At 57.6% G+C, this 23,383-nt stretch overlaps 7 protein-coding genes across 7 annotated transcripts; 3 read left to right on the forward strand and 4 right to left on the reverse strand.

Annotated features, from left to right (window-relative positions):
- Positions 1-173: 173 nt before the first annotated feature.
- On the reverse strand, positions 174-2,228 carry BJ171DRAFT_487878 (uncharacterized protein). Its single transcript, XM_053109328.1, has 7 exons — positions 2,058-2,228; positions 1,870-1,942; positions 1,644-1,684; positions 1,435-1,496; positions 1,218-1,351; positions 876-1,052; positions 174-742 (listed from the first exon to the last, which is right to left on the reverse strand). Exons 1-7 carry the CDS (start codon positions 2,063-2,065, stop codon positions 455-457), a joined length of 783 nt encoding a protein of 260 aa, XP_052971019.1. The 5' UTR covers positions 2,066-2,228; the 3' UTR covers positions 174-454.
- Positions 2,229-2,389: 161 nt separating this feature from the next.
- Positions 2,390-4,555, reverse strand: BJ171DRAFT_487884 (uncharacterized protein). The gene is made up of 6 exons (XM_053109329.1): positions 4,420-4,555; positions 3,638-3,793; positions 3,319-3,396; positions 3,001-3,201; positions 2,642-2,816; positions 2,390-2,517 (listed from the first exon to the last, which is right to left on the reverse strand). The coding sequence occupies exons 1-6, from the start codon at positions 4,463-4,465 to the stop codon at positions 2,511-2,513; spliced, it is 663 nt and encodes a 220-aa protein (XP_052971020.1). The 5' UTR covers positions 4,466-4,555; the 3' UTR covers positions 2,390-2,510.
- Positions 4,556-4,581: 26 nt separating this feature from the next.
- BJ171DRAFT_454648 (Ssl1-like-domain-containing protein) lies at positions 4,582-6,864 on the reverse strand. The gene is made up of 6 exons (XM_053108258.1): positions 6,530-6,864; positions 6,180-6,409; positions 5,923-6,028; positions 5,439-5,774; positions 5,075-5,248; positions 4,582-4,903 (listed from the first exon to the last, which is right to left on the reverse strand). The coding sequence occupies exons 1-6, from the start codon at positions 6,751-6,753 to the stop codon at positions 4,633-4,635; spliced, it is 1,341 nt and encodes a 446-aa protein (XP_052971021.1). The 5' UTR covers positions 6,754-6,864; the 3' UTR covers positions 4,582-4,632.
- Positions 6,865-12,297: 5,433 nt separating this feature from the next.
- On the forward strand, positions 12,298-16,171 carry BJ171DRAFT_171848 (uncharacterized protein). The gene is made up of 11 exons (XM_053105964.1): positions 12,298-12,582; positions 12,744-13,172; positions 13,316-13,391; positions 13,478-13,614; positions 13,715-13,879; positions 13,963-14,208; positions 14,414-14,545; positions 14,741-14,869; positions 15,002-15,088; positions 15,200-15,367; positions 15,507-16,171. The coding sequence occupies exons 1-11, from the start codon at positions 12,577-12,579 to the stop codon at positions 15,909-15,911; spliced, it is 1,980 nt and encodes a 659-aa protein (XP_052971022.1). The 5' UTR covers positions 12,298-12,576; the 3' UTR covers positions 15,912-16,171.
- Positions 16,172-16,232: 61 nt separating this feature from the next.
- On the forward strand, positions 16,233-20,408 carry BJ171DRAFT_171852 (WD40-repeat-containing domain protein). Its single transcript, XM_053105965.1, has 7 exons — positions 16,233-16,455; positions 16,691-16,921; positions 17,156-17,256; positions 17,448-17,504; positions 17,729-17,947; positions 18,176-18,399; positions 18,596-20,408. Exons 2-7 carry the CDS (start codon positions 16,718-16,720, stop codon positions 20,290-20,292), a joined length of 2,502 nt encoding a protein of 833 aa, XP_052971023.1. The 5' UTR covers positions 16,233-16,455; positions 16,691-16,717; the 3' UTR covers positions 20,293-20,408.
- BJ171DRAFT_171853 (uncharacterized protein) lies at positions 20,409-21,063 on the forward strand. Its single transcript, XM_053105966.1, has one exon. It carries the CDS (start codon positions 20,524-20,526, stop codon positions 20,863-20,865), a length of 342 nt encoding a protein of 113 aa, XP_052971024.1. The 5' UTR covers positions 20,409-20,523; the 3' UTR covers positions 20,866-21,063.
- Positions 21,063-22,799, reverse strand: BJ171DRAFT_171860 (uncharacterized protein). The gene is made up of 4 exons (XM_053105967.1): positions 22,613-22,799; positions 21,944-22,362; positions 21,673-21,776; positions 21,063-21,561 (listed from the first exon to the last, which is right to left on the reverse strand). The coding sequence occupies exons 2-4, from the start codon at positions 22,337-22,339 to the stop codon at positions 21,261-21,263; spliced, it is 801 nt and encodes a 266-aa protein (XP_052971025.1). The 5' UTR covers positions 22,340-22,362; positions 22,613-22,799; the 3' UTR covers positions 21,063-21,260.
- Positions 22,800-23,383: the final 584 nt, after the last annotated feature.

A 23,383-nucleotide genomic window follows, 5' to 3' on the forward strand; every position in this document is an offset into this window, starting at 1 on the left:
GATGCAATCGCGGCAGACAATGATAAGACGGGCAGGGCACAACCAGCGATAACAGCGCCGCGCGCGCTGATTGGCCCGAGGACAGCCTCCGCGGTCACAGCCGAGCCAGGGCAGCCCCGGCATTGTCTGGGTGATGCCCTGGGTGATGCCTGGGTGATGCCCTGGGTGATGTCTGGGTGATGCCCTGGGAGGCCCTCGTGCACAGCGACATTTGTCCGCGCGAGAGGAGGCAGAAGCATCCAAGTGGGCCTGCACGGTGTGGCTCCAGAAGCAGGAAGCAGCGGCTCGCTTCACATCCCAACCTTCGGCACACACGAAGTAAGCCATCGGGTGTCATTGATGGCGAAAGCACCGCAGCGGCCACAGCGAGATCGATATTGGAATTATGCTGCATGTTTAACTTTCACCGCAGAGCCACTGAAGAGGACGGTACTCCTGCATCGGAGCGGCGCAACTAGGCCTGGCCCTGCATACTTCGGCAGATCGTCAGCTCGCGCATCTGCTGGATGGCATACTGGATCTCCTGCTCCCATTCATCGACATTGGTGTCGTGGCTGTCGAGTTGGACGCTCTCGAGTTTGGTGCACACCGACTCGTTGAACCGCAGCTGGCTCTTGATCATGGCCTCGAGAGACGGATCCAGATACGGAATCCTCAGGTCAAGCAGCTTTGGGATATCTTCGATGAGCTGCTGGTTGATTTGCTCATATGCATCGCGCGCCTGTAATCCCTCCTCCTGGGCCTGAGATAAAGGCCACCTGGTCAGCACTCCCATCATGGGACTTTGAAATGCAGAGGAGCATGGCCAATACACGACCACTGGTGCATGGCCGCTGGTGCAGCAGTATATCTTGCGATCGAAGCGGACTGCATACCTTGGGCACACGCGTGGCATCGGCCGATGGATTCTCGACCATCTTTCGCACTTCGTGCGATACGCGATCATAATCGAGAAGCTTCTTCTGTCGACGCTTGATGGCATCGTTGTATTCTGGGAAGGTGCCGACAAGGCGCCCGATGGGATCGAGCACGGTTTTCCTATAAGCGGCATCCTGAATGTGCAGCATGACGAGTAAGTGAGATTGCGAAGCCAATCCATCAGCACAACGAGCAAGCGAGCGAGGCATCGCCATCCGCGGAACCCAAGTGGATCCGCCGCAATGCAAATGCAACTGGTTGGCCCGATGGAGAGCTTCAGCTTCGACATCGGGACTCACCAACTCGCTCCGGCTCTCCTCGTCGATCCTTCTCATGGCATCCTTGTATCGCAGGCATGCCGGCGCCAGAGGCGACGATTGATCCTGGAAGGTTTCGAGCGTCTCGGCGAGCCGCTGTTGCGCCAGGGTCATTGCTGCAGCGACAACCGTGTTCGTTAGCCTACAAGCTACCATGGCCACAGCCATGGGCAGGTGCATGGGGATCGGCAGTGGATACCTCGCACCGAATCCAGATAGCCTTTTGAGTCCTTGTGGAGCCGCTCGATCTTGGCTTCGAAGCTGCAGGTCATTTTGATGGACGGAGTGAGTATGGCGGCGACACCATTTCGACAGTGCCGCAAGGGATGATCCCGTCAGCATTCACCCAAGCTGCTCTATGCCAAGCCAGAGTCGTTCCGGGAGAGAGGCCGGTCCGCTATAACGTACTTTTTGAACCTCTTTTCTTCTTCCTCATAGTCCCTATCAACCTGCACAGCACATGGGCCAGCAATCGAAGCATCGTCGCCAATGGTTATCTCCACTGCCCAGACCGCATGGGCCCCTCTCGTTACTGCAACAAGTGCGCTTTCGAAGCCAAACTCAACCGACTGGCCCCTATGGCCAGACGACCAGACGACAGACGACAGACGGCCAGACGGCCAGCGCATCATACCGTCTTTTCGATTGCGCCAGCCGACTGCATGACGCTCGTGGCCGCTCGGTTGACGGCCTTCTTGAATCCTCTCCTGGCAATAACAGCCGAGGGCGAGCGTCAGGACAGAGTTTTGATGGCGCAGACAGCGCCAGTGTTGGAATGTGCTCTCGTTGACTGCTTGCATACCGTTGCACTGCCGTACTCACCAGCTCATCCTGAGGCGATCGAAGGCGCGGGTCTATCGGAGAGTTGATGGGAGATGAAGGCCGGTGGGTTTCAGGAGCGCCAGCCCGCCCATCTTTGTGGCTGCCGACCCGCCCGATCCGCTCCACAACAGGTTCGGAGTCAAAGCATGCCTGCAGCCAAGGAACCCTGGCCGTTCAGGAGTTCTGGTATTCGAGAGCCACCGTCGCCATTAGCGGCTCGTTGATAGATAGCCAGATCCAGAAGCCCACCCGCAAGGAGACCCGCTGCGACATTGCCAGTCGCCCCTCGCATTTATCCACGGCTTGATTTACTCTCGCCATTCTCGCACCCTGCTCGTGGGCAAGAAACTTCATCGCTTTGGCAGCTCTTTGATAGTAAGCTGTATTACAGCTTGCTGTAACGCAACAACAAGCAGGTATGCATTCGTGATATCCAGAGGCGGAGGGCGTGGCTTATTTTCTGTGTCGAGGAGTTGATTCGCAGATGTGTTAGAACCAGACGAGGGCTGCGGTGCAGAGTCGAACCGGCATCTTTTGCGGGTACCCTCCAGCGATCTGGCCATCTAACAGCAGGACTAACGTACCTGTACCACATGCGAGTGACTCGCTCTCTGCGCATCTTCTTTTGCAGCTGCAGGACGCCGTACAACAGGGCCTCGGCAGTGGGAGGGCATCCAGGAACGTAGATGTCAACGGGGACGATGCGGTCGCAGCCGCGAACAACCGAGTACGAGTAGTGATAGTAGCCACCGCCGTTGGCTGGGAAGTCCAAGGATGAAGGACAAACGATGGTAAGTGGCACGAGCCATGCAGAGCCAGCGGCAGAGCCCAGCCGGAAGAAAGCAATTCAATCGCCAAAGCAATCACCAAAGCAATCACCAAAGGTCGCAGGCCGGACTCAAGAAGAAAGCAGAAACCGCGTCCAAACAGCGACACTACGTACCGCAGCTTCCCATGGAGATGACCCATCGAGGCTCGGGCATCTGGTCATAAACCCTTCTCAAAGCCGGGGCCATCTTGTTGGTCAGGGTTCCAGCAACGATCATGACATCGGACTGACGGGGGGAAGCACGGAAAACGATACCCAGGCGATCCTGGTCATAGCGGGCAGCAGCCATGTGCATCATCTCGACGGCACAGCACGCTGCGGCGAAGGGTCGTATTGATCAGATCGAGAAGCACGAAAGATCGTCGTGTCGGCCGCCGAACGCCTCTTCGAGCAGCCAGGGAGTCCCCCCAATGTTTGCGGCATGAGGCTTACCGAGACCGAAGGTCATGGGCCAGATGGAGGAGGTTCGGGCCCAGTTGATGAGGCCGTCGAGCGTGGTCAAAACAACCTCTGTGGCGCACGCATAGTTAGCACTTGGATGCACCTGATTCACGCCATAGATGGAGAGCGAACCGAGCCCACGTCCGATTCAGAGCAAACGCCCGATTGACACCGGTGGCCCAGGGCCAAGCGTCGATGCATCTTTGGCAAAGACGGAAGGGGACATATCCACTCCTTGGGGTTCCAGTAAAGCCCGAACGCGACCAGGTCTTCTTGGCCTACGAGAATCGGCACTGGGCGGGGAACATACCAGCAGCATTGTTGGCGACCGTCGGGAGGTTGTAAGGGTTGACGGGCTGCAGGGGAGCAGTCTTGTGGTCAAAGGATGAAAGCTTGTTCTTGTCGTCCATGATCAGGCGGTGGATATGGCGCGCGGGCTGAACCATCAGGGCAGCCGAGGGGCGAGCTGAAGCGGCCACCGTGCGAGTCGGAGATTGTATGATTCACAATGTTTCGATAGCCCATCCAAACGTGGTCATCGTCCACGGGCGATTCGCCATTGAATCGAGCCATCGCGGTTATCGCCGTCGTCATCGTCGTTTATGGTCGTCGTTTATGGTCGTCGTCATTTCCATTGGCGCCACAGTCGTCCGCCAGGAGATCATGGATGCGAGTAATATCGATCCCGTTCGAGCGTCGCGATTTCAACCACCGCCGCCATTGAGACAGGGCCGGCCGATGGCATCCCATTTGCGATCGTTGGTGTTGGTGTTGATGTTGGTGTTGGTGTGCGGTCGATGGATCGAGCAATTGCCCGTAGTATCGTTTGCCAGAACGTTGATTTGACGTTAGTGTCTGCCGAGATCTGCCAAGGCTCTGAATATGCATTCGCCTGCCCGCGTGTCCGGATCGCAGAGGATATTCGTGCTGTCTGGACGGCTGCCAGTGGAGGGGCTCTGATTCCCCTTCTTATCTTGTCGACAGAACACCCATGATATCGAGCGAATCCCGGTGGCCTGCAGACAGCCGCCTCGCCTTCTCGCACGGGCGACGGCTCCGTCGAGCTTCGCTCCATCGCGCCGGCATACGTACCCATCAGGCCGCTCATGGTGACGGAGTAGCGAGCAAGGCTGGCCATTATTGCGGGCGAGCAGGACACGATTTCCACAGAGGAGGGCGCTCGCTGGATGCCGGCGCCTCTGGTTTTGGGCCACGCCCGAAAAGTTTGCGCGGAGCAGGCCGGCCGCAATGAAATTCATATGCGCGAATGAAATCTATTTCGCTGCGACGCGCACACACACACGCTCATGGCTTGGTTGCCGCCATGGACAGACAGCCCGGGCAGTTGTGCAGGACGTCATGGACAAAGCTGTCGCACTCGTTGCAGAAGCGCTTCCGGCACTTTGGACATTCGTTGCGACCACTGTGCTCGCTCGCGGTCAGAGCCGGGATAGCAGCCGGCCCGCCGGAAGGCGCATTGGGTGTCCGCGAGCGCAGAGCGGGCGGGCGGGCTGGAAACGGAATCTGGCAGGCAAAACACTGGTTGCTGGCCGGCAGCTGGTCCGACGGGTCGATCCTGGAAGCGACACAGGTTCGGGGCCAGCAGGGTGAGAAAGGGGGCGGCGCTTGATCTAGCGCAGTTGAGCACAGTCAAGCCCAGAATCGAACGGCTCCGACACGGCCTCTACCAAGCCAGTTGCAGGCAGGCGCCAGTGCAGGGATGCATCACGCATGTGCAGGCACTCACTTGGACCACGGCAGATCGATAAAGTTGTCGACTGGGAAGAGGTGATGATATGAACGCGCAAGCAGAGGGCTGGACACCAGTGTCAGCTTGCAGACAGGGCACCCGATCGGCAGTTCACAAATCATGCTCTTGCATCGGGGACACAGGTATCCGTGGCTGATGATTCGTTGATGGCTGTGGTCGGTGATCGGTGGAGAGCGAGTGAGTCGTGGCCGCGACAACAGATTCTGGAGCGATTGCCTCGATATCTTTTCTTGCCGAAAGCTGATCCTGGTCGTCTCGTCCCATCCCACGAGCCCTCGGTCCAGGACCGTTTTCAGCGTCCACAGGACATTTCACGCGGATGGACACCGTTTGGACTTACCACGAACAGAAACTGCCAACCTTGAGATCCGTGCTCATCGGAAATCCCATTTGAATCAGATCCGACGAGTCGGCGTTGTCGGCGATGGGCGGAGGAGGCAGACTCTCGAACAGCAGGTCCTTGAAGTGGCTATCGCTCATGGCAACGCCATATGTTCCTCTGGTGTCCTTGGACAGCTTGCGACAGACATCCACCTCGGCTGCTAGCCCCACTACCGAGACACGGATACAGTTGCTCTTGAGTGACGACAGGGTATCAAAGATGTTTCCGGGGTCGCACGTTGTCAGGCTTCCGAAAATAACCAGGGCCTCTCGGGTTCCATGCGAGGGCACATTTCTGTCTCGGTAATCGAGGCATGAAAACGATGTTCACATCAGAAGACCACCTGCTTGTATCAAGGAGCGCATCTCCAGTCGTCGAAGAGCGTATCTCCAGTCGTCAAGGACTTGATGCTCAGCGCGGATCTGCGATCAGCACAGCTCACCTCAGAGACTCGCGCGCCAGCTCGAGGGCGTTTTGGAGAGACGGCTCTCCACGCAGTTCTCGGTTCTCCTTCTTTCGCAGGGCATCGAGATGGTGCTTTGGGTTTCCTGGAGTCGCAGCGCCGATTGGGTGTCAGCCAGCACTATCCCGACTCATCGACCCTGCGATCTGCTGTCCGGTCGTAAAAGGCACTGTCTGTAGAGGCTCTGTCGAGCGCTAAGAGCACCGATACAGCGCTGCTCCGCCGTTGCAGCTTACCTTCGAGTTCCGTGAGCTTCTCTGCAACACCATCCCTCGTTACGATAATGCCCATCAGACTGAGCGGATTCTGGTCGAAATATTCCAGAATGAACTGCGACACATGCGTCCAGGCGCACTCCCACCGCGTGGGATGCAGATCGGTCTCGCTCATCGACTTGCTCATGTCCAGCACCAGGTACATGTTGCGGATGATGCCGCGCTGGACGGTGGATGTGTCCCTCTGGCGCCTTGTGGGTGAACCGAGAACAGAAATGGATCAGCCAGGGCACCTTCCCGATTCGTTCGACAAGAAGATCAAAAGCGCAGGTTTGCAATAGATCGCTCGTCCGCCCATTCGCCGCCATTACTTTCTCCGCTTGGCTTGCTGTACGTTGGCGAGGGCGCTCAGAAGCGATCCGCTTTCGTCCTCCTTCAGCACATCCCAGCTGCGCTTGTATGCCTCTTGCCAGGCATATCCGCTGCCGTCGGCCGCCTTGAGACTTGCGCCGTTGTCGTCCTCGTCCATGATGTTGATGTAGTCATCGTCGGCAGCCTTGCCGTCCTTGGCGCTGGGCTGCTTGAGCGTCGCCATGATCGCGGCTGGATCGAGGCAAGAGCGCCCTGGCGATCGGCGAGACCTGGCCTGCCTTTGAACTCGGTGTCACGTGGACGCAGTCCTCGGTCGTGGGAACTGATCCGCCTGGGCTGGTGGAAGAAGGACCATCCAGAACATGTGTGCGCCGACAGCGGGCTCCGAGCCTGCGATGGTGCATGTGGCGAAGCAGCAGAGGGGTTTGCCGCGCCAATCATGCGCCGGTCGGTCCCGAGAAGCCAGGGCCACCCGTCCCTGAACGCTCTTGGTCGGCAGGCACCACACAACCGACTCTGCAACATCATCCCCATTGCGAGCACACAGTCCACCAGGCCACCAACGCGTAGAAAATGGCCGAAGCAGCGGAAGCCGGCCACGCAAAGGAGTCGCTGATAGACGACCACGTTTACGACATTGCGATTCTGCGTCCCAAGGACCAGTGCACGCGCGAGATCGACCCGCAGGCTCTGAGTCTCCAGTAAGTCGTACCCGTGCATCACGCATACTCGTCGACGGCCGCGGCCCACAAGCGCTCGTATCAAAGGCATATGCCACCTGATATCCGAAATGGAACTAACTGTGCGGTCACCACTCCCCAGTCACTCCTTTGGCTTCGAGTCCCATAAACGATACAACGTCCACTATGTCACCGACTCGACAGTCGTGGCAGCGTCCGGGAACCTGCTGCTGTTTTTGAACATCAAGACGGGCGAGCACAAATATTATCTTGGACTGCGCGACGGCTCAATTGGGGCGATAACGGTAGGCTGTGCCTGATCGCCGGTGCTGACAGTCGCGTCCTTTGCCTCGGGGAGCTGAAGCTGACTGAGTTTGTTTGCGAGAAACAGGTGCATCCGTCAAAGAAGTACATTGCCATCGGCGAAATACACAACCCAAACCCGTACATCTTCATCCTCGAGTATCCATCCCTGGACTTGGTTCGGATCTTGCGCGAAGGATCCGAGCGCGGGTTTTCAGACCTATGCTTCAACGCCAGCGGAGACAAGCTCGCGAGCGTCGGATGCTATCCGGACTATATGCTCACCATATGGAACTGGGATAAGGAAAAAATCATTTTGAGAAGCAAGGCATTCTCGCAGGTCAGCATATGCCATCCGTGAGCGCGTGATGTTAGATGCGTGGCAGCGTCCCCATTGGCCCGTACGATAAGCACCAGCGCAAACAGCAGCGTGTTCTCATGCGCATATCGGCCCCATCGGTTCGTTGCAGGAAGTCTTCCGGGTTTCGTTTGCCGGCGACGACGGAAATCTCGTCACAGCCGGAATGGGCCACATCAAGTTCTGGAGAATGTCCTCGACCTTCACTGGTCTTAAGCTCCAGGGCTATATCGGCAAGTTTGGCGCCACCGAGCTGTCCGACATCGCTGCGTTTGTTCAGCTCCCCGACGGCAAGGTGCTGTCGAGCACCGAGACCGGCAATCTCTTGCTCTGGGATGGCGGCATGATCAAGTGCGAGTTGGCACGACAAGAGTCACCCTGCCACCACGGCCGCGTCGAGGTGGTCTTGTTGCAGGATGGCGAGGTCATCACTGCTGGCGAGGACGGATACATTCGCGTCTGGGATTTCGAGACCATCGACACCGCCGATGTGACGTCGCCCCCGGCAGCAAGTACCCAGGCACCCAAAGTCGAGGGCGATGAAGACGGAGAGAAGCCTCCGAATGCTCCGGCACCGACTGTAACTTCATCTGCATCACAGCCCCGCATCTTTTACATGGAGCCCGTAGATGAGATCCACGTTGGAAAGGATGTCAAGGTATACCCGTGCCCTTATGCCCTTGTGCCCTTGATGTGCACGAGGTGCCGTCGCAACTCGACACGCGACTCTAATACCTGCGGCTTCACAGATCAAATCGATGGTCCAGTCCCCATCCAACGCCGGAGAATACCTCGTCCAAGACCAGTCGGGCAATTTGTTTCGGGTTGATGTGCGAAAGCACGGGATTGACAAAGTCACGTCGTTTCATTCCGGTCCGGTGAACGGAGTCGAAATGAGCCCGACTTCTCGTGCAATGGTCAGCCTCGGAGCTGATGGAACCCTGCGCCTCCACGACTATATCAAGAAGAGTGCCGTGACCAAGAACACCTACCCGGTTGGCGGTACCTTTTTGACATATTTCCCACTGGTGAGCACCTGGCCGCTAATGCAGCACAGCGGAATGGTGTTGGTGGCTGTGGATTGAGAGCTCAAGCCTGACCCTGCTCCTGTGTCTAGGCGCTGGATGGGGCGGGCTGCACGTTTGCGGCTGGGTTCGAGGACGGTGTCCTTCGGATTCTCTCGCATACGCCCGTGGACGAAGAAACCACCGTCGGTGACTTTGATCTCGAGTTTGTGTTCAAGCCCCACACGGCGGCAATCATATGCGTGGCCATCTCACCCGACGGCAGCTACATGGCCACGTCATCCAAAGACAAGACTATTTTCTTCTTCAAGATCGACTTGCCCAGCGACGAAGTCGACGACTACAATGCTCGCGAGCGCGACGAGATTGTAATCTTTTCTCGCAACCGGGTGCGGATCAACCCAATCGGCTTCATTGAAACCGACTCGGTGGTTACGCACATGTCGTTTTCTCCAGACAACCACCAGAACATCCAAGCCATCGAGCCGTTCAACGTCTCCGAGAGCGACGAGGATGATGAATACGAGAGCAATGAGTCCATCTCCAATTCCATCCGAGGAAGGCTGCTACTGGTTGTTAAAGAGAGTGGCGAGTTGATTTCCTATGAAGTCCCGCCCCCGAACTCAGTCGATTCGAGTCTGACTTACTTGATTCCAGCCCAACTCGTGCGTGCGAAAAGCTGGATGCTTGATGTCCCGGCCCCAAAGATCAAGCCCAGTGACGAAAAGGGGAAGGAGGGCGAAAAGCAGCAAGGAAAGGAAGGCGCAGAGGGAGCTCCGGCTCCAGCAGCTGGTGATCAAGCAAGTGTCGGCCAAGACGCCCCCAACAACCCAGACGGCGCCGCAAAGCCCGAGGACAAGTCGGTCGAGAACGCCGAGGGTGCCGATGGCCAAGAAGCATCCGAAGGCGGCGACACTGACAAAGGCCGAGTCCTCTCTGCCATTCGCAAGGCCCGAGGACTCGTGATCCGCAACGACTCGCCCATCACAGCGGTGCTGTATCTCGAAGGCGGGTATTTCCTCGCCGCCGTGATCAACAAAGACGGCGAGACCGAGGTGCGGGCCCTCAAGTTCGAGGAGCCTGACAAAAGCCGGTAAGAAAATGGAGGAAGTCCACCGACACCCGATATGACAGTACCACAAACACACTTGGTCTTGGTGACATTTGGTGCCCTTGCGGACAAGCAGTACAAGTCTGCCACCCGCTTCGACAACCGAATCAACGGAATTACCGCCATTGACAATGGTGTGGACGTGACTCGGCAGCGAGACACATACGCCGGACTGACAGACTTCTCCACTGCGACGGTGGTTTGTAGGCTCTTGATGATCTACAAATGCAAGATTGTCTTCATGCGGCTGAGCGCATCGAGAAAATACCTCCTGCTCGGTGCTGAAGATGGAATGACTGCCATCCGCAAGTTCTCCATCAAAGACGTCACCCTGCATAAATGGATAGCGGGCCACGAGACCTACGAGCACTACTCGGACGAGTACGCCATCTACCTCGAATCCGATGAAGGCCAGCTCGAAAACTTTCCCGGACAGGCCTGGATCGGACATGCCCACGACTGCGACCGCGGCAAGATCGCCTCGATTTCGTTGAGCTTTGACGATTCGTTCATGTGTAGCAGCGGGCATGACGGTGGCTTGCTCGTGTGGAACATTGCGATGGAGATCAACCACCAGCCGCCAGGTAGGACGAGCGGAGGCTCCGAGGGGCACGGCAACTCAAATCTGTTTAGACTGGCCGGTCGCTGTATAGCCCACTCAGCTCTCTACCAATGATGCACGCATCTCCGAGACACCTGATTCGCTACATTCCAGATGCCGACGCACGACTGACTGGCATGCCGGGTGTCTTACTGGAGTAGAGATTCCTCAGAATCTGCTTGAAAAAGAAGATATGGAGCCAGTAGCGGACATCACCGACATTCACAAGTACAGCATCCAAGAAGCAAAGATCAAATCCGAGCACGATCGTGAGCGAGAGGAGGCCGAGATCAAGAAGCAGGTCTGTGCTGAGCGCAGTATTGCTCGTCGATGCCCAGCCGACGAGCGAGAATGGTGTGGCGCCGAACATACATGAGTGGCTGATGGCCTTCGATGCTCCGTGCAGATTACCCGTAACTTGATCCATGAACTGCGACTGGAGTTTCTGCGGCTGCTCGCCGAGAACGACAAATCGCCCAGCAAAATACCCCACGATCATATCATAGTCGATCCCAATCTGAGGACCGCAATCGGTACGTGCCTTGACGTATTTGTACTGTCGGAGTGCGATTCCGAGGACTGCCATCCTCGCTCACGACCGATATTCGCTCTACGAACGAACAGAGAAGCGAACCGAGGAGAGAATCGAGATGTGTAAGAAGGAGCTTGCGTGGACCTCTGAGCGAGAGCAAATCCGGCTGGACAAGCTGAAGAAAAAGTTCCTTGACGATCTCCAAACCGAGAGGATCGTCATCAAGGCTTTCAAGGTGCGCAGGGTCAGCGATACTGTCACGGAGTTCACTTCCGCGGTCGTCGCCCCGGCTCAAGACTAACATGAACCACATGTCTCCGCCCAGCTCAACACGTCTGTGTCAACATTTAGAACCAACAGGGCTGATAATCTGATGGATCTGAAGCTGGACACAGCCACAAACAACGAAAAGCTTGGAGGTGTCCAAAGCACGACAGCACAGGTTTGTTTGTTAGACCTTACCATTTCTCTCGGGGGAGGTGTGTGCTTGGAGCGCATCGGGGGGGGGCTTGTATGTCTGCATCTTGCTTGTTGAAGCACGGCATTGTCCCACGCTGCCGAGCGACGGTGAAGCAGAGGACTGAGTTGAGCGACAAAGACGCATACACTCATTGCCCAGATGCTGATTCGATCGCGTCCATGGGTGATTGTATTTGTCCTATGGCTTACAGACTAAGGCATCGACCCAAGCCCAAGACAAAGGAAATGTTGTCCAAGGAGAGAAGAAGGGTGCCACAAAGAGCCAACGTGGACCAAAGGTGGGTCGGATCACTGGGATTTTCCAGGCTGGTTATGTCGGTACGATACACTCTCGGGTTGTCATCGGCCACCTGACTCGCTGTGGTCACAGGATATGGACTCCAAGAGCAAGCTGGAGGCTCGGAAACAACTTCGTGCACAACGCCTGGAGCTTTGGAAGGAGTTGATGGAGTCCAAGCCTGACGACAAATACGAAGATCCACGCGATGTCGCAGCCATCCGGTATGCAGAAACACACATGGGCGACTACAAGCTCAAGACGGGCGAAAAGTACATTGTGCCCGAAAGCGAGCGAGTTGATGCAGACAAGAAGAAGCGACAGGCATTGCTGTTGAGACAGAGCATCTATTCGCTGAAAGAGGTATCCAAACAGCAATCTTGCGAGCTGAACGAGACCAAGGGATCGTCGTGCATGGCTACTGGCGCTTGTCCGGCGCTAGGTGGACACTGTTCGCGTGCGTAGTGATGCGACTAACCCAGTCTCTTGACGGCGAATCTCATTATTTCACGACTCTCTATACCACAACAAGCAATTCAACAAACATGTGCTGAGACTACGGGACAGGAAAAGCCATCTCGTAAAGCTCTTCAACCGATACAACAGCTCAATCACGCAAATTAACGGAGAGCTGCGTAACCTCGGAGAAACCCCGAACGACAAGTTGTGGACCCCGAATATGGAGGTATGGTCACCCAACATGAGGCCGTGGGCACATGTAGAGTCAATAGCATACAAAGGGCGTTGCGATCGTTGTTACACGCCTCGCTACAGGGGCTGCACGATCGCTCAAGCTGCCCTCTTGAAGCACGATCGGATCTGACAGCCCCGGCTTCTAATCCTCAGTCATCGGCATATCCCGAGAATCGCTACACCGTTACCTCCGAGGACATTGTCCAGTTCGAGCAGGATGAGCAAGAGGCAGCCAAGCGAAAGGCTGGCGAGTCCAAAGGTGGCGGTGAAGAGAACATCTTCGGAACTGGCACTGCCGCACCGGCCAAAGATCCCACGCCGGTTCCCCCTGCCACGGACCCACCCACGACCTCGCAGTCAAGTCGTCCAACGAGCTCCAGTCGCTCTCAGCAGCGATCTGCAGAATCGCAGAACACGTCCGGCCTCAAAACCTCGCGCCCCAATACTGCCGGAAGTCAGAAAACCACAAGCAGTGGCCGATCTGGCAGCGCCAAGAGCAATGCGGGCCGGTCCAACTTGGAGATCCTGCAGCGAGACGTCCGACGAAGGATCCTAAAGTATAAGAAAGAGCGAATCAAGAAGGTACGCCAGATCGATTGGCTGGACTGCAGTGCTATGCATAGCCACCCTCTGGTCCGGTCTGGCGGGTTGAACACTCCTGCTCCTGCAAGGATGGTATTGATAGCGTGTGTCTTGTCGGTACTGATCTGGGCGTGCGTAATTAGGCAATGGAGTTGTACATCAAAGAATTCGACCTGACAGTGGATGCTCTCGCCAAAGAGCGCATCATCCTGGAAGGAGGTAAGACTGTTCCCCCGAAACCGTCCGGAGTGGCTCGCTGCCGCGAGTGACACTGTGCACTGACCGATCGCTGTCTCTCTGAATAGATGTCAAATCGGCCGATATTCGGCTTTTGCTGCTGTACAAGGAGTGGGCGCTGCTGAAGGAATTCGAGAAGCATGACAATTTTCTGGCGGACAAGCGGGCCACCAAGCGACTGGAGAAGGGTGAGATTGATAGCAAGGTAGGGCGGCAAAGTCATCACCCCGTACAATTGGCGGCCAATGCATCGTAAAAGGCAATATGCTCACGAGGTGATTCGCCCCGCTGCCAAACCCAAATAGATCAGCGAGTGCCAAGAAAAACTGAACAGCAAGAAGACCGAAATCGAGCAAGCCATCAAGCGGGAGAAGGAGATCCATGAAGAGTTTGTCAAGCTGATTGGTGAGAACAACAAGCACGAGGAATTTCTCACCAAAATCTTCAAGAAGAAAATCAAACGATCCAAGGCAAGTAAAAAGATGGAGCCTGCGGTGTGCTGCCAACCGCTTTGCCACGCCATGAGTGCTGAACGCGGATCCTGTCAATCCAGAAAAAGATCAAGACCGACGGCGAAGACGGCGAAAACAACGAGGAGAATGAAAGCGAGGAGGACGAGGAGGATGACGACGACATGGACTCGTATGACAGTGCCGACGACGACAGCGACAGCGAGGGCGAGGGTGCAGAGGAATGTCCGCCTGACTATGATCAGGGCCATTTCAACAAGATCCTGACGCTGCGCGAGCGGCGCCTCGACCAAGAAGATGCCCTAGCTGAGATACAGAAGGCAATTGAGGTAAGGCAGCAGGCAGTGGCAACAGCAAACGACAGCAGGCAGCAGTAAGCGACAGCAGCCAGCAGCGACAGCTTCCGCCGGTTCTTCTAGTTCTTCTGGCTTCTTTGATCCATGTGGTGATTTCCAAGGCACATGGCCGCACGATTGGGCCACAGACACTTGTCATGAGTGCGCTGTTCTGACAACACAACGCGACGGATCGTAGGCAATCAAAAAAGAGAACGACTCGCTGCTGAAGAAAGAAAAGACCATCGATGCCGCACTCAAGAGCACCGAGAACGAGATCCAGGAGTTTCAGACACAGAAACAGCAGAAACTCAACGAACTTGATGTCGTGGTATGTCCAATCAGTCGGGCTGAACACAGGTTGGCCCGTCGAACCTGAAACACCCCCACACTCCATACTCCAGTGCTAGTGCTAGTGCTAGTGCTAGTGCTAGTGCTAGTGCTAGTGCTAGTGCTAGTGCAGCGATGTGGTCGGTGTCGTGCTGGTCCGGCCGCCTCACTCTTCTCTCCACAAATGCACCCGCAGATACCGCTGCGACTGCATCAGATCCAGATGCTGGAACAGAACGCCATTCCCACCGATTTCTCGCCGGCCTTGGTGTTTCTGGGAGAGGGGCTGGTCAAACTCAAGAATCGCATTCGCGAGCTGCAACAGGTACGGGCGAGCACTGCCGAAAACATCCCACCAGCCGAGTACAGAGTACCGAGTTGCTCAGGATGGAGCCCGCAGTTTTGAGCACAGCTAGGCGCTGCCTTCGTGAAAGTGACACGTTTTCGGACAATCCAGGAAAAGAATGACATCAAGAAGAGCCACAAAGAGCTCAAGAAGATGCACGTCAGTCTCCACAAGAGCCGAAAGGAGAAGCTGTTCAAGGTGAGTCGGTCGATTGGTTCGTTGGCTGTGTTCGACTGGAGGGGTTGCAAACGCTTAGGCGGCACGGCGACGGACACTGATAGCGAATGCGCCCATCCTTCGTGTATGCAGCTGCAAGAGCTCGAGGCCCGAGCACATGATGTGCAGATGCTCAAGTTTGGACAGACGATCGATCTCGAGAAGCTTGAGCGAATGGGTGTGAATCGCAGCGCAGACGAACTCCGGGAAAAGCTGCAGAAGGAGGACAACATACGCTCCAAGGAGCTTGGCGACTGGGATGTATGTTTTGCTCGATGCTGGGGGGGGGGCGGGATCGCGGACGATGGACACATGATGGCTCTCATCGGGGGCCAGTACTTTGGCTGCTCCAGAACCGCGAGGACGCTTGGAGATATACACTCACTTCTTTGTCAATTAGCTCCGGATCGGTCACCTGAAGGAGACACTTACCGATGTGACCAAGGATAACACCACACGGCTGGAGCATCTGGTCGGACTCTCCGAGTCCCGGCAGCAGCTCGAAGATGCGCTCAACACCAGCCAGTCGTCCGTGGTATGTGTCGATCGTATGGCTGCAGCGCCTGAGGCGATTCGTCCATCTGCTAACCCGCAGGCTTGGCTCCACCACCAGACGGCCGAGTACTCTGGGCCCCTCCAGAAGGATGTCATCGAGCGACGCAAGCTGATCAAGTTGGTGCAGGCGCAGGAGCAGGAGATTGGGCGCTTGAAGCAGGAGATCGAGGTGCTGATCCGCAAGCCGCTGAGGCAATTGCCGCCTGTGCGCTATCCCGTCGAGCAGCACGGTGCCGCCCAAGACGAGTAGCGGGATGGGCTGGGAAGGGCAGGCGCTCCGGCCATGTTGCCTTGGTCTTCTGGGATGTGGGCCTCTGTGTGCCAATGGCTTGAATGACTGAGGGTGTTTGCAGATGGGCATAGATTCGGGCTGGGCAAACGAACACTGTTCATGAAGCACAACACATTTCATCGACTCGCATCGCGAGCGCCACAGAGCATCAGCCCCCATCAGGGGTTCTCGCCGTGCCAATATGCAATCTCGCTGCGTCCCGCTGCTTTCTGCCATGCACTTCCTCCCAGTGCCCGTCTGCTGCTCTGTTTCGCAGAAGCAAACCTCGCTGGTGGGAAAGCAACCTGTGGCTGAGCACGTTCCACCCGCTATTGGCTGCGGCAGCTCCCCCTCGCAATTCAAAAGCCGCCGCCATTTGTCGCCAGCGCGACCCTATCAGCCCCCCCCCCGCAACCCAGTCGATCCGTGCACACCCGCACGTCCAGCAGCACGACGACGACAACTCCAGCCTCGACCAGCCATTGGACCCGGCAACTCTGACCTCCGCTGCCTCCCAGCCCAGGTAGGTCATTCTCGAACGAAGCTTCTGCCCAGCGTGCGTCGCCTGCAGTCGCTGTTTGGCCTCGACGCTGGCGACCCTGGGCACCGCTGAATGGCCAAGCAGCAAGGCCAGGATGGGGGAATTCCAGGGTGCCATTCGGCCTGATGCGGCTCGGAGGATATATTGACGCCCGGTGGATGTCGATTGCGAGCTCCGGGCTAACAACGGCGGGTTCCCTCCTCCGGCCATCATCCAGCACACATCCCAAGCCCCAACCCCGAGCATGAGCTCGCTCTCCTCACCCCGGATGGATGACGGCCTGCCGCCTCTCCCGCCAGATACCCTATCTCAGATGCAGGTTGGCCGCCCCGGCTCCGGCAATCGCAAGCTACGCTACAAGCTGCTCGATCCTTCCGCATGCTATATCAAGCTGCTTCCGGAGGAGCTTCTGATCGTAGTCTTTGCCCTCCTCGGACCCGAGTCGCTGGTATGGATTCTTGGATACTTGGCAACGGACTCTCGATGGCTCTTGTTGGGGCAGTGCGCCCTGTCGGTCTCCTCCGCCTTCCTGCAGGCGGCACCCACTTGCTGGGGGGGGGGAGGGTTAATGGTTGGCTGGCTCGCTGGCAGGATGGCTTGGTGTGGATTGCTTTCGCTGACGGACGGATCGGCTCCATCCAATCCCGCGGTCGGCTGGTCGGATTGGCAACCAACCACCCAGCCCATCCTCGAACGGGTCTGCAAGCTGTGGTATCATGTTCTCAAGGACGACAGTCTGTGGCGCTCAGCGCTGCGGGTATACTTTGGATCCCTGCCATTGAGGTTTGTTTGGTCCACGCAAGCTTGCTCAGTCCGAGCATATGCGTATGCGTATGCGTATGCGTACTGCGAGCATGCGGCTCATGGATGGAGGGGGGGGTCAACCCGCCAGCTCCGTCGAGTCTCGCCACCGTTCGAGACTGTGAGGCTGCGCTGTGGGCACCCATGTAATCATGCACGTTTACGCCCACCAGACGACTGACCACCGAAAGCTGGAAGAAGGAGCTGATCCAGCGGCTATCTCTGATCCGGTTAGTGACCCACAATGACCCTGTCTTGCGGAACTGGAGCGACTTGATTTCTAGCATCGGAGAACTGACGGCTTAGTGCCCATCTACCACACGCCCCATCTACCACACGCCACCATCTACCACACACCCCCATCTACCACACGCCCCCATCCGGTCGCCGTGCTTCTTATATTTCCCGACGAACGACGACTCCGGCATCGCGCAATCGTCGACGATATACCCAGTCTATGGAAGCGCGGTAAGGTCGGCGCCAATTTCTTTGGCGAGATCGGAACGATCGACTCGGCCTATATGGACTCGACATACTCCAAGATCATCATCGGCTCGGCAGCAACCGGAATGGCATCGATTTTCGATCCAGTCACGGGCCAGATGGAGAAAGACATGATCAAAATCAACCCGGCTGACTTTTTCACCCCGATCGGCGCCATGCACATCCAGAGGTGAGAAGATGCAGCCGCCTGATTTTAGCCCCGGACGAGTACATGCAGTGAAGCGGCGTGTGCGTGCGCATGTGAGGGGGAAGCAAGTAACGTGGTTTTGAAGGCAATGTCCAACTCGTCGGATTTGGAATGTGCATCCGAATTCCGACCAGCTGTGGTTCGATGTCTGCGACTCGATGCGCGCGATCGCGGCCGCCTAATGACTGTGTTGCTTGGTGGCTTTTCCAGGAAGCGCATCGTGTTCGGTACAGAAAGAGGCCGAATCGCTGTCAAAAGCCATCTCAGCGATCGAGGCGGGGCCGTATCAGACTGGTTCCGTGGCGTGCACAACGGCGCGGTGACCTTTGTTCGCTGCTTGGCCGGTTCGGACGATGCCGTGGTCAGCGCCGGGGCCGACCAGACCGTGAAGCTGTGGAGCATCCGCCAGCGCCGCTGCATTCGGACACTTTTGGGTAAGAAATCCGTTTGTGCAGCAGCGCCAGCTACTCGTGCGGGGATCACCATGGATTGGGCAGGCCAGCGGACTATCCGTAAACCTACACTTGATCTTGCACCGCGATTGTCGACAATTGTCGTTGACTGAAACGCCCCGCCCGCTGTCTGTCTGTCTCTCTGTCTGTCTGTATCTACGTCGGTCACGTACATCAGCGGCCGAACCCATCGTTTCGGTCGAGTTTGACGACAACCTGCACATCCTGGTCGGGACTCAGCACGGCAAGCTCCACGTCTGGGATATCGACGCCGACGCCATAGTCAAGACCGAGTCAGGTCCGCACATCCCGCCAAGTCGCACGTTCGACCTGCTGCAGCTCGGAACCATCGGCCCCACGCGAGATGTCCCGGTCGAGAGGATTCTGTACGATCCGACTCTGCCGATTGCAATCGTGTTCACCAACCAGCGCGGCCCCGAGAGCATCTACGCCATCAACATTCAAACGGGGGAGCGCCGGTTCACCTTCAGCACCGAATCGTCCGAATATGGGCTCACGACCGCCGTCGCCTGGGACCGCCAGAGCTGTCGGCGTGCCGACAACCAGAAGGAAACCTCGCTCCTCGTCGTCGGGGATGAGAACGGGTGGGTGCGCATGTGGGAGCTGCCCGACCCCTCTGCCGAAGACAGTCCAGGGGTCCTCCAGCCCATTCGGTCCAAGTGGTGCTACCGCAAACCGGTTGTCCAGGTGTATCTGGACAACCTGAAGCTCGTCGTGGCCTCGGCCGAAGGCAGCATCGAAATCATGGACGCGGTCTCCTGGAGCAGCATCCAGATGCTCAACTTCCGGCCGCGGCCCAGTCGCCGCTTTGCGACCGACAGCATCAGCCGACTGTGGGTCACGTCGTCGCGCCTGGTCTTTGCCCGCAGCGGACAGGTCCGGGTATTTAACGTCGATCCGGCTGCAATTGCCGCGGCTAAGGGCAAGCAAAAATCCCGGACAAAGCAGCTGCCGATCACGGACGGGAGTGTCTCCAAGAAGAGCCTCCAGCGCGGTGGCCGCAGCGTGACACACTCCGAGATCCGCGATGAGATCGAAGAGGCCCACATCGAGCGCGAGCACCAGCGACGAGCTGTCGACCAGCGCCTCCGGATGGAGCAGCGCTTCAACGGCACGCTTGCCCAGGGAACCGATCTGACAGAAGATGAGCTGCTGCGCCTCACCTTGTTGATGTCCATGGACGAGCGACAGACGCACGAGCACCACGATGGCGATCTCACGTCGGCCCTGGAGATGTCGCTCGCCGAGTACCAGGGTCTGCGGGAGCAAGAATCGAGCTCGATGGACGGCTCGCAGCCCCTCCAGTCTCCTCGACTATCGCCTCTGCACATCCCAGAGGGTCTCGATCTGGGGCAGCCTGTGATCTCGGACAGTGCATCAAGTAGTTCGTCGCAGCGCGGCCCAAGTAGCAGCCGACGCCGGCACCGCGACAGCTTTGACGACGATGACGACGACGACGACGACGATGAATATGAGAACCACGGCCGGGGCATAAACGTCTCACGACAGGAGCGACTCGAGTACAGCCCACGAACAGACTCGTATGACTACCGGTACTGGGACAACCAGCACATTGACGATGGCCTCGAGAACCGCGGTCGCACCACAATACGCATGTCGGGTGCACGCAGCAGCAGCAGCAAGGGAGGCAGCAGCGCGGCCAGCTCGAGTCCTCGTCTGGAACCTCCTGCAGGCAGCGCCGCTGCCGATTGGTTCCGACTGAGCCCCAACCTGGTTCCGAGCTCGCCACGATCCGCGTCGCACATCCAGGTGGTCTCGCCAAGACAGCAGCAGCAGCAGACCGAGGACGAGGAGCTGCGGTACGTGCTGGAGCTCAGCATGCGAGAGTACTAGCGGAATATGGCCGAAGGCTCTACGCTCCCGTTGATGTCCCGATCGTCACTATGACCAAACCAAATGCCGGCCAGCAATCGCACGTGCGATGACTGATCATGTCGAGCCGAGTCTTGCTGAAAGAAGCCCCGAACACCGTAATAGAAGCAATCCAAAGTGTCACTTGTCAATGAGAGAAAGGGAGGGAGAGGGAGCAGGAACGATGGTGGTAACGAAGTGACGAAAGGGCAGATGGGCGCCAGTTGGTGGCTGTTGGCTTTGGCCTCGAAGCGGGCACACCGAGAGCCCGTGTGTTCTGGATGCAAGTGTCTGTATTGGACTATGTACAATCAGCCAAGCAGAAGATGCGCACAATGGACCTTACAGTGTCCATGGAGAGGGGGTGTGGGAAGAGGGTTCATGAGGAGAATGCCAAACACAACAGCGCGAAAGCAGATTTGGTCGATAGCAAAGCCAGACAGCGAAGCCAGACAACGAAGCCAGATATTCGCTGACAACAGCAACAGCAACGGCAACAGCAACGGCAACATTGGCAGCGAGAGATCGATAAAGCTGCTCCCTTCTGTGCAGTAGCTGTTGGCTCGCACTGAGCCCGCCGTGTTGCTACAAGACATCACGCCGACGCTGGCTGAGTCCGACGATTGATTCGCTGGTGTCGATTACGAATGCAGGTACGGAGCATCATAATATCAGCGCGTGTCCTTGCCGATCATAGAATGGGTTCGATAATTATCCAGTGTCTGGGCGCTGAGCCCCAGAGGCGACAGGAATTCGATTGCCCGGCGAGATTCTTTGGGAGGTTCCATGAGGCCGCGCGTTTGCAGACTCGAATGCGACTTGCCGCACCCAAACGGATGCGATGCAGATCGAGGGGCCGGGTTGTAAGACAAAGTGGTATGCCAAGTGGTGTGCCAAGTGGTTTGCCAAGTGATGTGCCTTGTGGAGTGTCAAGCGATGCCAAAGGCTTATCAAAACATCGACGATGAGGAGTGAGCGACGAGGATGCCTGTCGCTATCACGAGCTCGGCGATATGGTAGATCGAGGACGTCAGCTCGAACTGGCCCGAGCACCGGTCAAAGGTCGCCAAGGGCTGGTTGCCACACGACGCAGAGTACAGTCTGCAGATGGCCCGGCTGCGAAGAGACTCGGTTCGCTTCCAGATATACTCGTCGTGGCCGGGGGCGACAAAGGAGAATGTGCTTGCGAACGAACTCTTTTTGATGACTCGGACGGTCTCCTTGGTGGACGGATCGATGAGGAAGCCGCCGCTGTGGGAAAGTGTTGCGAGAGAGGAGAGAAAGGAGAGAGAGATTGAGTTCCAAATGTGCAGGGAAAGGGGCGTCAGCACAGGAAGATGCGGCGGCGATTGCGGGACAGACCTTTTGCCGAACGGCTGAGGGTCATTTTGGCCGGGGTGATACTCTTTGAATAGCACGGCGCCCTTTGGACTCGAGCGACGGAGGCGATATGTGATAGGCTTGGCCTGGAAGGTATCAAGCGGCGAGTGGGTAAGCAGGCGAGCGAATGCCACGGGCAATGGTCCATGGGCAATGTGGAAGGTGAGGCACACAAGCCATGGAGTCAAAGTGCGAGACATGATCAGCTGCAGCAAGACACAACATGAACGCCACATTCCCCGGACAGACATACCGGCGGATACAGCGACATGCTGTACAGTGTGTCGATGCCGTTCTCGCCGTATACGAGATGATGGCCCACAGACTCGGTTTGAACAGTCAGGACGACGGTGGCAACCAGCCCCTCCTCTTCGGAGGAGTTGGATGTGTTTGAGACAAGGGTCTGCCGCCGGTCATCGCCGGCCACCTGCTCCTCCTCGTCGTTGGGACTCAGGAAGGCGGTCTTTGGAGGGGTCAGCAGCACGGAGCATGGGCTGTGGGTGCCGGTCGAGGACGATGAGAACGGAGACGAGGAGCGGGACCGGATGGGGCCACGGTGATGGTCGTGGTGGTGGTGGTGGTGGTGGCTCTGGGGCGGCGAGAGGGTCGATGGACGCAGGTCAAAGTGGACGACTCGGGCGGCGGACATGGTCGGGGCGGGGTTGGCAGGGGCTGCGGTGGCAGATGGGCGAACAAAGACAGGGGAGATTAACACAACGCTGGCGCCGCTATCCATGGCAGTGTCGCTATCCATGGCAATGCCGATGTTGATGTTGATGTTGATGTTGATGTTGATGGAGATGGAGATGGAGATGGAGATGGCGATGGAGACGGCGATGCCGATGCCGATGTCGACGGCGTGCGGCAGCGCCCACAGCGGACACGACGGAAGAAACGGCTGCTTGACCACACGACGACGCACCGGCGATTTGCAATTCGTGGGTGGCGATACAGGACGATACGATACGGCGCAATGCGATGCGATACGACGCAATGCGATGCGATGCGATGCAATGCAGACGGAGAAACCAAGCGCGGGCGGCTTGCGGGATGTGGGCCGCTGCCTCTGGGGGGGGGGTTTATCTGGCGATCGTCCGGCACGGCGCACCAGGACCGAGGCGTCGAACCGAAGCCGGCAGCGCGAGCGATATATCGCGCTTATGGGGACAAGGAGGTGCAACTGAGCGCGATTGGTGCTTGCTCGCTGCTGGGCACGTCCTTTGTTCAAGGCGCCGCCAAGGGCATGCTGCCGAGAGGCCCACGACCAAGTGGCTCCCTGCACGCGACCGCAGCCGCAAAACAAACCTGCACCAACGGGACGACAGGAACGGATATGCGAATCGATAGGAATGCATGCGAGTCGATAGGAATGCATGCGAATGCATACGAGTCGACGCCGCTCGACAGCCGAATCAATGCGAATCAACACCAGTCAATGTGGCCGATAGTCCGGCTGCTGGCGGCCCTTGTCTGCCCACATGCGGCCATTTGTTTCTTCCTTCGACGATCTCGCAGGACAATCCGCGCACAACTCAACCCCACCCACCGGGGCGGTGCTTGCGACCGGCCCAGCGTGTCGGTGTGCGCACAGCCGGCCTTGGTCTGCCGGCTCGCAGGAATGTGGCCATGCCGATTGCTGGCAGGAGGGGGTGGGTGCTTCTCCTTTCGGCTATCCCAGTCCCCGCCGATCTTC

This window comes from Polychytrium aggregatum (assembly GCF_025602895.1).
Source record: "Polychytrium aggregatum strain JEL109 chromosome Unknown BJ171scaffold_3, whole genome shotgun sequence".
In the NCBI taxonomy this organism is placed as follows: domain Eukaryota; kingdom Fungi; phylum Chytridiomycota; class Chytridiomycetes; order Polychytriales; genus Polychytrium; species Polychytrium aggregatum.

Excerpts from the sequence above, each read along its gene's own strand:
- BJ171DRAFT_487878 (XM_053109328.1), bottom strand. Across the intron at positions 1,685-1,869 it reads CTGGCGCAATCGAAAAGACG|GTTGATAGGGACTATGAGGA; the intron begins GTATGATGCGCT and ends TGTGCTGTGCAG. Across the intron at positions 743-875 it reads ATGCCACGCGTGTGCCCAAG|GCCCAGGAGGAGGGATTACA; the intron begins GTATGCAGTCCG and ends CCTTTATCTCAG.
- BJ171DRAFT_487884 (XM_053109329.1), bottom strand. The coding sequence starts at position 4,465 with ATGGCCAGCCTTGCTCGCTACTCCGTCACCATGAGCGGCCTGATGG. Across the intron at positions 3,397-3,637 it reads GGTCGCCAACAATGCTGCTG|AGGTTGTTTTGACCACGCTC; the intron begins GTATGTTCCCCG and ends CGTGCGCCACAG. Across the intron at positions 3,202-3,318 it reads GCCCATGACCTTCGGTCTCG|CGTGCTGTGCCGTCGAGATG; the intron begins GTAAGCCTCATG and ends CCTTCGCCGCAG.
- BJ171DRAFT_454648 (XM_053108258.1), bottom strand. The coding sequence starts at position 6,753 with ATGGCGACGCTCAAGCAGCCCAGCGCCAAGGACGGCAAGGCTGCCGAC. Across the intron at positions 5,775-5,922 it reads CTGGCGCGCGAGTCTCTGAG|AAATGTGCCCTCGCATGGAA; the intron begins GTGAGCTGTGCT and ends TTACCGAGACAG. Across the intron at positions 4,904-5,074 it reads ATCGATCTGCCGTGGTCCAA|GATCGACCCGTCGGACCAGC; the intron begins GTGAGTGCCTGC and ends TGTCGCTTCCAG.
- BJ171DRAFT_171848 (XM_053105964.1), top strand. Across the intron at positions 13,615-13,714 it reads AGGGTGAGATTGATAGCAAG|ATCAGCGAGTGCCAAGAAAA; the intron begins GTAGGGCGGCAA and ends AAACCCAAATAG. Across the intron at positions 15,089-15,199 it reads GAAAGGAGAAGCTGTTCAAG|CTGCAAGAGCTCGAGGCCCG; the intron begins GTGAGTCGGTCG and ends TCGTGTATGCAG.
- BJ171DRAFT_171852 (XM_053105965.1), top strand. The coding sequence starts at position 16,718 with ATGAGCTCGCTCTCCTCACCCCGGATGGATGACGGCCTGCCGCCTCTC. Across the intron at positions 17,257-17,447 it reads TTTGGATCCCTGCCATTGAG|ACGACTGACCACCGAAAGCT; the intron begins GTTTGTTTGGTC and ends TACGCCCACCAG. Across the intron at positions 18,400-18,595 it reads CTGCATTCGGACACTTTTGG|CGGCCGAACCCATCGTTTCG; the intron begins GTAAGAAATCCG and ends CACGTACATCAG.
- BJ171DRAFT_171853 (XM_053105966.1), top strand. The coding sequence starts at position 20,524 with ATGGGCGCCAGTTGGTGGCTGTTGGCTTTGGCCTCGAAGCGGGCACAC.
- BJ171DRAFT_171860 (XM_053105967.1), bottom strand. The coding sequence starts at position 22,339 with ATGTCCGCCGCCCGAGTCGTCCACTTTGACCTGCGTCCATCGACCCTC. Across the intron at positions 21,777-21,943 it reads GCATGTCGCTGTATCCGCCG|GCCAAGCCTATCACATATCG; the intron begins GTATGTCTGTCC and ends GATACCTTCCAG. Across the intron at positions 21,562-21,672 it reads CCTCAGCCGTTCGGCAAAAG|CGGCGGCTTCCTCATCGATC; the intron begins GTCTGTCCCGCA and ends ACTTTCCCACAG.